At 30.6% G+C, this 12227-nt stretch overlaps 1 protein-coding gene across 1 annotated transcript in view; it reads right to left on the reverse strand.

The window, feature by feature from the left end:
- SI (sucrase-isomaltase) overlaps positions 1 to 12227 on the reverse strand; it is an 86581-nt gene that overhangs the window by 43402 nt on the left and 30952 nt on the right. Inside the window, exons 17-24 of the mRNA XM_028504854.2 lie at positions 12046 to 12200; positions 11104 to 11188; positions 10275 to 10331; positions 9095 to 9219; positions 7379 to 7467; positions 4562 to 4611; positions 3475 to 3645; positions 2487 to 2642 (exon numbers count right to left, since the gene is read on the reverse strand). Of these exons, the coding sequence (XP_028360655.1) occupies positions 2487 to 2642; positions 3475 to 3645; positions 4562 to 4611; positions 7379 to 7467; positions 9095 to 9219; positions 10275 to 10331; positions 11104 to 11188; positions 12046 to 12200 (888 nt within the window). The remainder of the gene's footprint in view (positions 1 to 2486; positions 2643 to 3474; positions 3646 to 4561; positions 4612 to 7378; positions 7468 to 9094; positions 9220 to 10274; positions 10332 to 11103; positions 11189 to 12045; positions 12201 to 12227) is intronic.

The following is a 12227-nucleotide window of genomic DNA, read 5'->3' on the forward strand; positions in this document are numbered from 1 at the left end:
ATACTTCTGATATTGACAGTGATGAAGAGTTCTTCACCCACTATGATGTGTAAATATCACAAATTTGTTACCGGTACATAAAATTTCTTGTACCTTGTATCTGTTCTTGTGATTTGTAATTATGTGTTACATAAAATTTCGTGCACCATAATATGTTAAAAAATAAATGCTAAAATTCATTTATAATACAAAACACATATCTACATATAAATAAATAATAAATACATAAATTAATTAATTAAATTGAATTGAATTAAAATTAAAATGAAGATTTTTTTCCTAAAAGTTTGGGACACAAACATGGGAGTGCATTATCTGAGATTTTCAGATGACAGTAAAACAAGAGGACTTTTCGGAGCACATGAGATATGATGCCAGCTCTAAGCAAGCATGTGAAATTTGGTGAAGACAGGGATGATTTTGAGGAATCAGGGAGGTACTAAAAAGTTTTGGATAAGACTTTTTTCTAAGTTAACAGTAATTTAGGAAGTATCAAGGATTTTATGACACTAAGCTTCAGGAAAAGTTTCTTTTTTTTTTTTAATGTTTGGTTTCCCACCAGATTAGGCAAACCAAGACTTCTTGCACTGAGTGACCGCCACCAGAGTAACCACACAATCCAAACAGTACTTATCTTTAGCCCCTTGGTGTCTATACTTCCTTCACAAGCTTATTTCTTTTCTACATCATCCATTTTCATGTAACATGACACCAAATTCTCTCTCTTGCTTTCTTGTACTTAACTGCAAAAACAATCCTGGGAAAGCACTGTCCTCTACCTTCTCAATACCTACAATTCTCTGGTTAAATATGGCTTGAGAAAGACACATCCATCCAGATTCATATAATTGTGAAAGTTAGAGTGGGTCTTAATGATGTAGTGTACTAATTTATTTCCCTAGTTCATTCACTATCACACTGCCTTGGATGATATTTTCCTTTTTCCCACAACCACCGAATCTTCCCTATTCTCATTATCACCTAATGGTTTTTTCTTGTTATTGCAGTATGCAAAAGAAAGCAATCAGAAAAAAATCAGAATGAAACACATCTACCCACCCACCTCTTCACCTCCTATTACAAGATACATGCTGCTAAGATGCACTATTTTATTTGTACACCCAATGCCACGCTCCATGCCTCCTTTCCTACAAAGACATTTCTGCAATTCTCAACTCTCTTCTGCATCATTAATACTGCACCCATTGTAGATTGTGCTCAATGGCATAAACCAATTTTATTGCTCCCATATTGCTTTCTTTATTTTATTCACCTACAACAGTGCCTAGAATATAGTAGATCTCAAGAAGTATTTGTTAAATGAATCAATGAATAACTATCATGATCTATAAAAACATAAGGGAATTTACCTGTACCTTAAAGTATCATATTTAATGGATTTCTGGTAGTTGATATCTTAGTGTTTAACCTTCATTTACTTGATCTAAGAATGTGTAAGGTGTTAAAATAATAATAGTTCTGGGAAAAGCACATTTTTTACATATTCTTATTAGAAGTAATTTCTGTCTTAGAATCCAATCTTTAGATTTGTTTTGATAAGAGAAGTGACTGTGCACTGAATGAAATGGGGATGAGTTTGAATATGAATGAAGAGCTACAGTTGAAAGAGAAGATATTGAAGATGAGAAAAACACACCATAAATACAGTCTTTTATTGATTTCAGAAATATTTTTCCTCCTCACTCTTTTCTTTAATTCTTCTATAAGCTTTCTTAATGGTGAAGATTAGACTGTTTTATCAAACATTAGAGATGAATGGGGACCTTTTCTGTGGTGGGGGAGATTGGCATTTTTCCTCATATAAATGCAGATATATCTGGGAAAGTACTGGCATGTGTGTCTTGACTATCACCAGACATATAACACACGATTTTAATTTCTTGATTATACAAAATAAATGTTTTTTGCTGAGAAAACCTAGTGATGTGCTCAAAACACAGACTTTGAAACAAGAATAACAAAAGGGGACTGACTCTTCTTTTATCCCTTCCTGTCAAAACTTCTGCCATCAATAGCTGTCACCTTCTTGTCTAAAGGATAATCAAAATAACTGCTCAGAAATGATCACTTCTTAGTGGAATAGACATAGCCCACCAATCAATTTCAGAAGTTTTAACTTGAGACAATGTTTTTGAAAGACTGCTCCCTACTGGCATAATATCTTGCTTAATTAAGCTAGTCAACCACAGCTAACCAATGCACTACTATTTCATTAAAAAAAGTAACATTATACAAAGTGCCCAAAAAGCAATTTACATTTCCATTTAGTCTGGCATTTACTAAGTTAAGTATGGGAATTAAGATAAAGATAAGTTTTCTATCAGAAGTTCTAATTTCAAATTCCAAATGTTTATCTAGATGAATTTACTTTATATATTATAGAATTCAAATTATAAAATGTAAAGATTACACTGAAATGCTTATGTGAAAGCCATACAATGAATCATAATTAAAATTCATATTACCGTTTGCCATATACAACCACGGTCTTCACACCTTTTCTGGGTTGCAGGTTCTACATCTGGATAACAATCAAACTTTTCACTTTCTAAGAAAACTTGATTCCATTGAACAGTAAAGGTTTGTCCAAGGTTAAACTTGAGACCATAGATTACGAGGCTCTTTGAAGACAAAAAAAATATTAAAGGATATTTCTACCATTGTACAATTGAAAAATATATAACATTTATAAAATGTGGTAACTGCGGCAATTCTTCAAATCAAGTAATAAATATTTGTAATATAATGCTTAAATAATGGAATCTAAATGAGAAAATATGCCACTGAAATGGCTAGAACCTCAAAACAGCAAACTATGGGAACTGTAGAACATTGATGTAATGCATTATCTTTCTTTAAGATTTTATTTATTTATTTTTTAGAGAGAAGGGAATGGAGGGAGAAAGAAAGGTAGAGAAACATCAGTACTAGTTTGCCTCTCATGCATCCCCTACTGGAGAGCTGGCCTGCAACCCAGGCATGTGCTTTAACTGGACATCAAACTGGGGGGGGACCCTTTGGTTCACAAGCCTGAACTCAATCCATTGAGCTACACCAGCCAGATATATCCAGGCATGAGTTCAATTCAATTCTCAGTTCTTCCATTTAATGTTCATGAGTCTTGAAAAAAATTGTCTATCCTCAACTTCTTTTCCCTTTAAACGGGATGGTTTACCTCTACTAAACAACAACCAATATACTAGGAAGGTATGCATGATTGCTATCAATGATGAAATTAAACAGGAAGAAGTAGCAAGGAGTCTTCTTATTATTAATATCTAAATATAAATTGAAATGGCCAAAAATGGACTATTGGCAGCACATAGAGAAGAACAAAAAGACATGTCATGAAGAAAAATAATCACAAAACCAAGAGCCTGAATAGTTTTGTAACATTTAATGTTAAATGTGAGAGTACACAACAGCTAAAATATTTTAAAAGATTGTATTTACCTGGTTGGAAGCATGGTAAGTGAAACTGGAGTGAGTTTGCATCGGCTTATTATTTTCCATCACTTTAACTTCTGTAACAGTGTCTGTGAGCCCAAGGATTTTAATAGTCTCAAATGCTAAAGCAGTTCCTTCTGGGTACGATGAATGTGTGCATATGATATCTAACTTGTTCTGAAAAAGTATATAATGTTATATATTAAGTCAGTCTTTGGAAACAAAATTGAAATAATAATACAGCTGTGAAATGGGAAAAAAAGCAATCATCTGTCTTTCAATTCCTGCCAGTTCTCCATATCCAAGTAGCATATATAAATATATTCATTAGTAGCCATTTTTGATTTTTTGTACAAATGCCATAAGATTTACTACAAAGATCACCTAAATTATTATGATGTAACTCATATATATCTTTTCTCTTTCTAGCCCAAACTGATGAAGAATGACTTAGCTTTGGCAAAAAAGAATATATAAAGAAACCCAACATGTACAAAAAATTGCTATCGATTATTCAAAATTTAACTTTGTTCAAAGATTTTTCATCCTCATTCCAAGTTGATGATAATTATTGCAGTGACCGACATATTAAAACACATTCAGATAAATTGAGATTAGTTTCCTAGAGCATGTTTCTTCAACATAACTCTTAAAAAGTTCCTAAAATTTCAGTGAATCTATTTCATCATCATTAACTCATCTGTTACATTTTTTAAAGATCTTATGTATTTATTTTTTAGATAGAAGATGGGAGAGAGAAAGAGAGGGAGAGAAACATCAGTGTGTGGTTGCCTCTCACATGGCCCACATTAGGAACTTAGCCTGTAACCCAGGCATGTGGCCTGACTGGGAATTAAACTACCAACCCCTTGATTCTCAGGCCAGCAGTCAACTACTGAGCCATGTCAGCCAGGGCTTGTTTGTTACATTTAAATATAAAAATTTAAGCTAAGATTTTTATGATTTAATAATTTATTTCATTTCTTTTCATTGAATCTGGAGGTAAATATCAATATATTTCAAAGAAATCCACAATAAAGGTATAATCCAGACATTAATCATGTATATAACTGTGTCCAAGGTGAATGCTTACATTAGAAACGGTAAATGTGTACAAAATGTAGGCGCCAGTTTCTATGGTATCTGAAATGGAAAAAATAGTTGCCAGATCAAAATGTAATGTCAAATTCTCTGCTCTATTTTTACAGTTATAAAACACAAGAATTTTGAAAAAATATTATTTAATAATAAAGCAAATTGTACAGATTATCCTTTTAAATTAACTTTTTAAATTACCTCTAAATAAAATAACATCAGTAGTATATTTTCTCAGTAAGTAAGGATAATGAATACATACTTGTTTAGTTTAATTTTTCAAAGGCAGCTAAAGTATTTATGGAAATTTAAAGAAAAAATATAGTAAAATATATATTATCCTATATTTATTGTTTTGAACAATATTAGATCTTCCTAGTAAAACATGCACCATTCAGTTTATTATCAGAAGATATGGCACACTGCAATTTTAGTTCACATCTTTTAACTTTTTTTCATTATTTGTAGAAAAAGTGAATCTGGGGACATGTTAAAGATTGAAGTAAACTCCAATAAGGTAAAAAGAAGGCAATGATTTTGTGCACCAGAAATATAATTAAACTTCTTGTCAATATTTTTTTAAAAAGAAAAAGTTAAAATTATGATGAAAATAATTTCAAAGAAACCAAGGGAACATAACAAGGGAATTCTAAGATTTAAATATAATTTTCTCAAAAACATTAATTTAATTAAAATTTTCATCTTAGAAAACACAATTAGAGTCATAGCCTAAATTGAATATCATTTTATTGTTTGCGTGTTTACTTACAAATAGATTATTCATAAAATTCTGATTTTATCTTTTCAAAGCAGGTAATTCTATAGATACCATATTAGTTGACTGATTAAATGACATCTTCTTTGTATTTTTAACCATCCTCTTACATAAAAGTAAATTATCAATGTCATTTTACAAGTTGAAAATGAAATATATTTGGGATATTTATATCATTAAAGATATAAGAATAACCTTAAAGTCAAGGCCCACTCCCAACCTGGGACCCGGCTCACAACCCAGGCATGTGCCCTGACTGGGAATTGAACCAGCGGCCCTTCGGTTTGCAGACAGGGACTCAGTCCACTGAGTCACACCATCCAGAGCTCACAATGTTTTTTTTTTATTGATGGCTACAAATAATTTAGTTTTCTAGAATCCACATTTATGACACATTCCTTTGAATAAATGCTTGGAACATCTCACTGCAGCACTCAATTTAGTGTTCTTAGTCTCTAAGGTATTTGAGAATGAATAAGAAGGCTTGTGTGCTGGAGTAGAATGAGAAAAAGGGAGCTATAGAGGGGATAGTGAGAGAGAGAGACAGAGACACACAGAGAGAGGGAAAGTATGCACACACACAAAAGTACACTTAGTGGTGAATGCTTTAGGTCTTGGTAAAGACAGTGGCTCCTGACTGAGTCAACTAGAGAAGCATGGATAATGTTAATGGGTCTCCAACCCACAGCCTGGGATAGCTGTGAAGGCAGCCCAACACAAAGTTGTTAATTTACTTAAAACCTTTTCTTTGCTAATCAAAGAAATATACTTTGTTTATGTATTTAATGAGTAGCCCCAGACAACTCTTCTTCCAGTGTGGCCCAGAGACGCCAAAAGGTTGGACACCCTTGCCAGATGGTTTTGAGCAGAGGTGGGATGATTTGAATCATCTTTTGAAAAAATGACTCTACCTGTTAAATTGAATAAAATGTCAAAGCATTTGACAACTATAGACCTCTAAAACAATTAAATAGCTATTGTATTAACTAAAATGAAAGATAGTGATGATGGTGGTGAACTAGATGAGAGGACCCAGATAAAGTAGAACCAAGAAAAATTCTAAGGTTGTGAGAGAGGAGTCAATTCTAGGATTCTCAGCATTTTGTAGTGATGAAATTTGCCATCAAGTGACAAGGGGAAGACTGTTGAGTGGAGCAGATATATAGTAGCAATATGCATTGGGTTGTCTCCATTTCGACAGATGAAACTTGAAAGGAATTTTTCATAGATTCCATATTTTTAAATTATAAGAGATCACACCAATAAATAGACTACATTTTGGAGTTAATTTCAAAATATTTGGATGTTTAAAATCATGGGATATTCTTTAACACAAATGAGAAATAGTGAGCTAAAACAGAAGCGAACTATATATTTTATAGGCAATAATATTAAAAGCATACTTAACAGCTCTCAACTAAAAGAAATGGAGTACAAATATTTAACAAATATATGAGTGTAATTATAATATACTAATTACAACTGAGCAGGACATTTTATAATTACAATGATTATTGCAAAAATTGGCTCTTCTTTATTCTCTTGGTTTACTGAATTCTCAAGTTTGGGCTCAAGAAATAAAATTAAAGGGAATAATTAAATAAATTGTGAACAATTTATGTGGTATTATTACCATCAAATAATTTTGCATTAGCTAAAACTTTAAACGTTGGCTTTCTTTTATTTTTACAGTGACAATATTTTATTTGAAATGGCACAATCATGTAAGACCACTAAAAATATGATGCATTTTGTGCATCAGTAAATTTAACAATTTTAATAAAGGTGATAATATAATAAACAACACGTGTCAAAAGACTTTTATAAGGAACTAATACACAAAATAAGTATTGTAATTAAAATATAATTTAAATAAAATTTTAAATTTCATAAAGTAAACTACAACCCTAAAATACATTTGACAACAGGAATTAAAAATTAAAACTTATGACATTTGTTAAATGGATGCAACTATGTATGAAGTCAAAACTTCCCATCTTCAAAATGAACATTTAAAAGTATATCCCCCTTCAGACTCACTTTTAGTTTCTCCATCATCCCAGAAAAAGTCTCCTTTTGCTTTGTTATCTTCATCTAATGCAACTATAAGTCCTAAAGGATTCTTTCGGCTGTTAAGTAAGTTTATGGACAGATATGATTAAAATAAATTTATAATAGTAAAAGTTCCTAAAAATAGTCCAAATCAAACTAATAGATTTGTAAACAGTCTGCATTCATATGAAAATATTTTAAAAATTCATGTCCATATATATTAATAATTTTTCAATGATAAAATATTTATATGCCTAGAATATAAATGAAAGGAATACATATTATATATATAAAACTTCTTGGAGGCTAGGACACCAACAGTTTTGAAACAGAACAATAACATTTCAATTAAAATGAGAAAAAAATAAGTATTTGTGAATGCACATTACATCTTGTATTTGCCACATATCAGTTAATCCTAAATTGCAGTGTATTAAGGATACATTTTATATACAAAATAATGAAAAGTCAAGTGTAACATTTTTAAATGTTTCATGAGATCTCTAATATTCTTAGAAATGAAGCTAACTCTATTATGAGAAATGAAATATGTGGTCACTAAATATGTTTCTTAGCTATATATTACCTTAGGTTTTTAAATCTAAAATAGTACCCCTTAAACTTTACAGTCTAAGCAATCGCTCTGTACAGAACATGCTCCTTGCAGCTCACACTCACCACAGTGTTTGTTTCTCGTTTAATACAGCTCTAGAGCATATCCCACTTTTTTCCCAAGAACACAGTCATGATATAGTGACAGTATTGAAATTATCGATTTAGAATGCAAAAATAATTAAATTAGAACATACATTCATTCACCCATCAATTTGGCCCTTTAACAACTATTCAGAGAAAACGGAGAGCCAGCCTGTTATGACCTGGACACCGTTATTAGTCTGGGCCCCCAAGAAGTCAAAAGTCAACCCCAGCCTTCGTGGAGTTTATAGTCTGGATAAGTGAACACACTGCATTCAAGAAAAATTAAATAATATAGTTCCAGATTTTCTTAATGTTGTGAAGAAAATAAAGCGGAGTAAGGAATAGTGAGTGACTATGATGGAGTGCTGCAGAATATGTGGAAATTTGTGAATTTGTAAATATGACCCCTTCTGCACCCATGTGCCCAGAATGTATGCTGCAAGATGAAGCCCCAGAACTTTCTAGTTTCTCCTCTTTTTTCTATATATTTCTGTAATTCATTCTTATTAAATAATTTAGTTGCTATCTTGGAATTTACCTAAATAGAACTATCCACCTCATTTATCAACTTAAAGGTAAAGCATTTAAGCAGAAAAAAAAATTGTGACATTCAAGTATTGACATCCAAATATTTAACAACTGACATTATTATCAACTATAGACTCTACAATTTCAATTTTTATTATGAATAATAATTTTATCATTATATTTTAGTATGAATTTAACATATGTAACTTTAATTGCACATATTCAGTAAAGAATGTCAGTACATTTTTAATACAGGAAATACAATTCTAATATAGTTATGTTTATTTTTACATCAACAAATTTATATTAACATGCATGATTTGAAGCTTCTTTTTATAATCATGGTGGTTATATTTAAGAATCACTTCCATATGTCAAGCATCTTCTAGTAAATAATTGAACATTAACCTTTGATTCCCCAAATATGAAATACTAAAAATTATATTTCAGATTTTAGTTTATTAGTCTTTGTTTTACCTTGCAGTTGTAGTTACGGCAGGTTGTTGAGTGGGGATAATATAACCTCCTCTAAGATGTAATCCTATTTTGTCTCCAGGAAGATACATATTAACACGTTGTTTCCTCCATGGTCTTTTTGCACCCTAATATTTGGAAGTTAAGAAGATTTTTTATTAATAGTAAAGACTTTAAACCCCATTTCCAACCATCAAAATTTATACACTTATATAACTTTTATGAGTAATTGACACCATCCAAGTAAATATTGTTAACTAATTTAAGAAAACTCATTTTTTTTCAGTTTGCTGAACAAATAGGGGAAATATTAGTTTGTTTTCTCAAAAATTAACAGAAAAACCTATTTTTCTTCTATAATTAACAATATTCTTAACTAGTCATATTTTTCTTCTTTGTTTTGTTTCATAGTTAACCATGTTTCTAAAAATAATTTTTTTAAATATTTTATTTATTTATTTTTAGAGAGGGAAGGGAGGGAGAAAGAGAGAGAGAGAGAAACATCAATGTGTGGTTGCTGGGGGTCATGGCCTGCAACCCAGGCATGTACCCTGACTGGGAATCGAACCTGCAACACTTTGGTTTGCAGCCCATGCTCAGTCCACTGAGCTATGCCAGCCAGGGCTCTTAAAAATATTTTTTTTAAAAATTTGGGTTTCTGTAAAAATAAAAGGTCTGCCTAGCAAATATAAGTGATATAAAAAATAATGTCTTTTTAAAATAAAAACATCTTAAAATGTCTTGTGTCTCTATGTTACCTTTTTGAAGTTAAAATAAAAATCTTTCCCAGATATTTAAATGTACTGTAAGAAAACAAATGTTTAATAGTAGCTCAATACTCATTCTTCTGGCAATAAGTTAAATATATAAAGTAAGAAAAATACTAAACATCACCACACCTTTCTAAAATTATTCCAGACCTTTTATTTTCACAATTTGAAAATAAATAACACTTTATGTAAAAGTATAACTTCATATTAATCATAAGCAAGATAGTATACTTGCTGATTGGCAATAAAATGCACACATTTTTACACATTATTCAAATGTGTAATTATTCATTTTTTCATAATAATGACAGGAATACTGAAAATAGTTATGGTATTTGTTTGGAGTTAAGTTTTCATGTAAAGATGTTTCACAATAATACTTGTGAGTCTACTATTATATTAAGGTTACTTACAGTTTCATAATCATACCAAGTAGCATCAGGGATGTACGCACTCACTGTGTCTGCTCCCTTTAATAAAGCAAGATAATTATATACATATCATATATAATATATATATGTTCAATACTTCACAGAAGATAATTACATCAAATATTAATTTAGGTATTCATAACAAGGGTCAAAAGCTTCTGTTACATTGTTAAAACTCCAATGTGTTCTATAAATAATAATCAAAAAGTTGTTTTACTGGTTTTAGACAATATTATAATGTAAAATATACCAAAAGCAAAGATGAAATTAATCGAAGTGGCAACTAAAATAATACATGCATGCATTTGCATTGTTATATTCTACAAGGTAATTGTGAATGGGGACACTCCTGTATATTTCCATGGGTATTAAAACATTCAAATAATAGGTAAAAATTACATAGATCATTTTACTATTGTTTCAACATTTTCATATAATCAGCTGGTTCTCACGTTCCCCTTTATTTACAACTTTGAAAAATTTCAATGTCTATGTCTACTTAAATGATTTCATTATTATTACTCTAAGATTAGATTTCCATTCCATAAATCAGTTTCTTTTTCTGAAGAATATTTTAGGAAATTTTATTTTTCCTAATTATATATTACATGTTAGAAAAGCATAAACCTACTTAATATTTTTGCAATTTTTCAAAAATTTCTTCCACAATCAAGAATCCACATTTATCAGGTTAAAACAAGCTTTTGAGTAACATCTATTATGAAGATGTTTTGTGATTTAGTGTAGATTTGGTAGATTTTGTTATACAACCATCCCTTGAACAGTAAATTAATTAAATTTCAAAACCTACCTGTTTTAAGACAGGGGTAATGAGTAATGCGGGGCCCCATAAGAACTGAGTATCCTCAATCCAGCTATTTGTATCGCCATAAAACCTAAGAACAATGACAATGTTTACAATATGATGACAAAAAGTTTATCCACATTCCTTCTTTGGTTTATCTTTTCAATTTTTTTCTTGGAATTAATTATTAGCTTTAATTTTACTTGTTTTATACGATATTCTGAATCTATATTTCTTACATCTTATGGTTCATCTGATGCTGGGAAGGAAGGAAAAAAGAAAGGAAAGAAGGAAGGAAGGACAGGAGAGAGGGAAGAAAGATGGTGCTAGAAAAGAGTTCATCTGGGATTCCAAAACAATCTATTTATCATACATGATAAAGTTACTTTTTTCTGTAATAAACAGCTATTCTGTTTATATCATTTTCTTCTGTAAGATAGATTTATAAAGTACCAAAAATATTTCATATCCTACTTCCTTCCCTTTACTTTTTTTCATTGTTAATTCCCATTTTAACTTGGATTTGAAAAGGTTTTCTGTAATTTCTTGAGGAAAGGTCCTGTTTTGGTCAAGACATACAAAGACAAGCACAATTCATTATTTTTTCACTATATTATATTTGATCTATATTTACATGAGTTTCACAATGTACTTGTATACATAATATGTTTTCAATAATTGTATATTTACTCTTGTTTACTGATATAATTTCCCTAATACACTCTCTATACCTTTCACTATCTAAATTTTATTCAAGACTCATATTTCTTGATGAATCTTGTCCAATCACCAAATTAATTATATTTACTAGGGTCATTCTACAGTTCATCAAATCATTGATGTGAATGTAAAAATAATCTTGATTTATCTCCATTAATCTGTTAATATATTTAATATATATGCAATTATAATTGGAAAGATATTAAAGTTCTTGACCATAGTACTCACTCATGAAGAAATGGCCTCGCTACTGTTTCCCCAAACTTATGGGCTCTATAAAACAGAGTATAGAGGAAAGGTAATAAAGTGTAGCGAATTTCCAAATAGTGCCTTGATGAATTAACCAAAAGAGAATTTTGTCCAAAAAATGCTGGATCTTGATCCTATGGGATAAAAAAAAAAAAGAAACT

This window comes from Phyllostomus discolor, chromosome 2, assembly GCF_004126475.2.
Source record: "Phyllostomus discolor isolate MPI-MPIP mPhyDis1 chromosome 2, mPhyDis1.pri.v3, whole genome shotgun sequence".
Lineage (NCBI taxonomy): Eukaryota > Metazoa > Chordata > Mammalia > Chiroptera > Phyllostomidae > Phyllostomus > Phyllostomus discolor.